This window comes from Formica exsecta, unplaced genomic scaffold (assembly GCF_003651465.1).
Source record: "Formica exsecta isolate Colony F162 unplaced genomic scaffold, ASM365146v1 scaffold228, whole genome shotgun sequence".
Lineage (NCBI taxonomy): Eukaryota > Metazoa > Arthropoda > Insecta > Hymenoptera > Formicidae > Formica > Formica exsecta.
Window position 1 is genome coordinate 1 of NW_021849573.1, and position 4516 is coordinate 4516.

Consider the following 4516-nt stretch of genomic DNA (forward strand, 5'->3'; position numbering starts at 1 on the left):
TTTGATTTTGATTTGATTGATGAATTGATTTATAAATTTCGTGTCGCAATTAAAGATACGTTAAATTAATTAATTAACTACGTTGTAAAAACACCGCGTTTTTTCCACGTTCTTGGACGCGATCGCTGTCTTAGCTAAGCGGCCTTATCGCTATCCCTCTCGTCAGATAAACGTTAGTAAAATTGCGTGGTTCGTACCGGCGAGGAGTCGAAACAATCTTCATTGTGGAGAATTATTTCTTGTCGATTCTTGTAAGATTCATCCGCGACGTCTAGTTCGGTGCTCTTCTTTGTATTATATTTTGTAATGTATATGTGTGATGTAATTAATTCTATATTAGATATATAGAATTAATTATAATATATATTTTGTAATACATTTTGTAATATATTTTGTATAATATATTTTAAAATTTTTTAATGTATTTGTAATATATTTTATAATTATACATTATGTAATTTCTAATTATATAATATATACATTTTATATCATTCTTCGTGTATTATATTTTTTATTTGACATATTTGTAAAACCTGTTTATTAAAAGAAACCTATATATAAAAAAAAATTAAAATAAAAATTTTTCCTCCTTGATAGTATCTCCACCTTACCGAAGGCATTTGCCGGGTGAGGAGGTTTGAGTACTCTAATGAACCTAAGAGCTAAGCCGGCGATAACACATAACGTTTTCGAGTGAAGCAAGTTTGATCGTTTTGAGACCGATTAATAACATCATATATTTTGTCTTGATTATTAGGGGTACCTAAATTATTAAATTAATCAATGAAATACTTCAAGTAAGCGTTTGATTGATTAATCAGGGCAATAAATTTTGTGCTTTAAAGCCAAAAAAGGGAGATGTACTTTATATTAGTTATATTATTAATGTATCATACATTTATATTAATTAGATTCTCTTAAAACTTATTTTTGGTTAAACATATATTCATGGTAAATTGGGTTTAATCGCTCCCAAAGCGATCAAACTTGCTTCATTAGAAAACGTTGATAGTTAGCGGTAGGGTCACTCATGCCGAACAGGTCGAAGGGGAGGAGTCAGACTAAGAGAGATACTGTAATTATTATATATTTATATTTTTGAATAAAATGAAAGCAAAAAAGACAGTAATTGAGAGAACAGAGAAAAAGGGGCTCCAAAATATTTTCATATTCTTCTCGGAACTTAGAAATATCTTGATACGTGATACGACATAGAAAAAAATTGACTTCTGAGAAACAGAAGTCTATTCTACTATAATTTTCCTATAGTTTTGTTCTATAGTTTTATAATCTTTTATTTTTTGCGGAGTTTTAATTATTAGCAGCATTAATTAATTCTTTTACATTCATATGATCGCTCGGTAATAGATATGCTGTCAGATTTTCACAAAATATTATACGAAAAATCGAGATATCTCTTGCAATATTGATTAGAGCGTAAAAATTAAGAGTAAAAGTTAAGAGTTTCTTTTATATTTTGTGCTACACAGAATTCTAATTAAAAAGCCAAAAATGTAAAAAAATCTACTTATCTTAATACTTGGATGTGTCTTTATATGACAAGCGAAAAAATATGATTTCCAAAACGCGGAGATCTATTGTATTATAATTATTATATTTTCCTTTAGTTTTAACCGTGTTCTTTTATTAACAGCATTAATTAATTTTTTTCACATACACGCGCGCACACGCACACACACATATTTATAAAATTACATAATATTAACTGTAGTTATCCGTTCTTTTTTAAAAAATTAAATCAAAATTATATACATATTTAGTATTTGAACTGTCAAATATGCAGCTCAGCCATGATAGGCTTTTATTGATATAAAGTGATGCACAGCGCAGTGTCGAGATAATAATTTCAGCATCGCAGAAAAGAGGCAACAATACTTGTGAATATCGATTTAACATGTCTTTTTTAAAAGTGGATTTAATTTGATCGAACTTTCATAGCTTTCATTAAATTTTACCAAAGCATACATTAATATTGCATTAATTAATAATACACTCTTAGAAAAGATCAAGATGTGGTTCCAAAGTATTAAAAAACTTCCCATTCTCTTTGTTTTTCTTTTTTCACAGGTTACTCGTGAATATTTATCTGTTCTTTTTTCATAAACGGAGTACAAATTAATTACAAAATGCGTCAATTACAAATGCAAGAAATTATGCTCATTAATTATGCGCACGTGTTTTCGTGAAATTTTTATTTTTATTTTGGATTATTGCTGTTTATTCTTGTATGAATAAAGTAAAGTGAGCAATTGTATTGGATCTATTATGACTAACCGTATGAAATTTATTATGAATAACCGTATGTGGAAAATCCAACTTTCTTCCCGCGCAAATCATATACAAATATAACTATATTCTTAAATCCTATTTCCGGATTATATAAATTTTAAATTGCTCCTGCGAGTATATACTGCAGTCGCGTTTTGTAGCTTTGATGTACGATTTATCTTTACCATATTTTTGTGCGAGTCCAAACATTATTTATTTTTCTTTTGTTTAAAACCTCAATATCCTACGAATCTTTATTCGGAATATATCAATATCTGAGATGATTTTTTGTTAGAAATTTTAGAAATATAATATATCAATATCGAAGTGATGTAAGAAATCATGATCGAAGTGTATGTAAAAATAAATATAGAAATCTTTTGTGTGTGTAAAATATTCAATAACGTATAACTTTATTTCATCGGATAGCATAAAAACAAACTTTTGCTTATGCTTTTATTACATTACTCAAAAATAATAAAACTGTCAATTATTCATCCTTTTCAACCACAAAATGATGTATAGTATGCCACTGTGCTTGTTAAACATATATTCATGGTAAATTGGGTTTAATCGCTCCCAAAGCGATCAAACTTGCTTCATTAGAAAACGTTGATAGTTAGCGGTAGGGTCACTCATGCCTGACAGGTCGAAGGGGAGGAGTCAGACTAAGAGAGATACTGTAATTATTATATATTTATATTTTTGAATAAAATGAAAGCAAAAAAGACAGTAATTGAGAGAACAGAGAAAAAGGGGCTCCAAAATATTTTCATATTCTTCTCGGAACTTAGAAATATCTTGATACGTGTAATTTTCAATCATCTAATATAACTCTATCTTGATGTTGGGATTTCATTTTCCGTCAGTGTATAATAGAAATGCTGATTTCATTTATTTCTCTTTATTTTAATAATAAAATAAATATTTTTTTAATAGAGAGAAAGAAAGAGAGAGAGAATTTAAATTAAATTACTAATACTATAATAATAATAAGTTAACTGTTAAAAAATGCAATTTTAACGATTGAAAAGTAGCAATAAATGATTCGATAATAAAATTATTTTCATATTAGCTAAAGTAACTAGGATTGCAAGAATATCCGATAATTTAAAGCCAGTTTTGATATTTTAAAACAATTGATAAATATCTTCAATAAAATTATTTTTAAATTAACAATAAATTATTGGAATAAATTTTTGAAATACCAGTCAAATGTTTTTCAACCATGGCTAGCATTATGTCACGTCGCTCCCGATAAAACTTTTGTATATCTTTGAAATGTTCCTCGAATTTTTGCGGTTCCCAAGCTTCGAAGAGTTTGTATAAAAGCATCTGCAGCAGATCGTTATAAATCAATTTGACATATACTCAACAAAATAACTTCACCCATAAATTTATATTTTTGGAATACTAAGAATAAAATATCAAAGTGTAAAATGCAAAGTAAGATAATCGTAATAAAGAATTTTCTTTTTAAAAACATGCTTAATTATGCATATTTATATACAGGGTGTCTATAAAGTCTGTCCCCACCCTCCTACATTTTGGAAACGGCTCAAAATTATGAAAAACCGCGGAATACGTGTTTGATCATTTCGAGAGCCTACTTTTTTAAGGGGGAGTTGTCTGCCCAACTGGGTATCCCAGGGGGACTCCAACTCAAAAATTTCAAATGGAATCTCCGTATTGTAGTATATCGTTTAGGATCTAAATTTTTTTATGGGAAGGACTTAAAAAGACGAACACTTTCACACCTCAAACATTTTTTTAAGATTTTCTAAGGGAGTAACGGGAGTAATGATTTTTTGAAAATTAGATTTTTCGGACTTTGACCCTAAATAACTCCCGAATGGGTCAACGTATCAACGTCCGGTTTGCGCCAAAAAATTTCTTTTTCTATGTCCTTTCAAACGATATACTACAATATGGGGGGACCCATTTACAATTTTTTAGTTAGAGTCTCCCTGAAGCACTCCTTTGGGGAGACAACTTCCCCAACCTCCTTAAAAGAGTAACTCTTCGAAATGATCGAACAATATTTCGCGATTTTTCATAATTTTGAGCCGTTTCCGAAATATAAGGAGTGGGACAGACTTCATTCTGATACTCTATATATAAAAATATATTTATATATTTTATATTATATATTATATATTATATAGTTATATGTATAATATATACATATATTTATATAATATAAATAAAATTTATATAATATATAAAT

At 28.5% G+C, this 4516-nt stretch overlaps 1 protein-coding gene across 1 annotated transcript in view; it reads right to left on the minus strand.

Annotated features, from left to right (window-relative positions):
* Nucleotides 1-3492: 3492 nt before the first annotated feature.
* The window catches only part of LOC115235594 (aromatic amino acid aminotransferase DDB_G0287711-like), a gene marked incomplete at its 3' end in the record, with an annotated part of 6135 nt that continues 5111 nt past the window's right edge, over nt 3493-4516 (minus strand). Inside the window, exon 4 of the mRNA XM_029807490.1 lies at nt 3493-3659. Within this exon, the coding sequence (XP_029663350.1) occupies nt 3493-3659 (167 nt within the window). The remainder of the gene's footprint in view (nt 3660-4516) is intronic.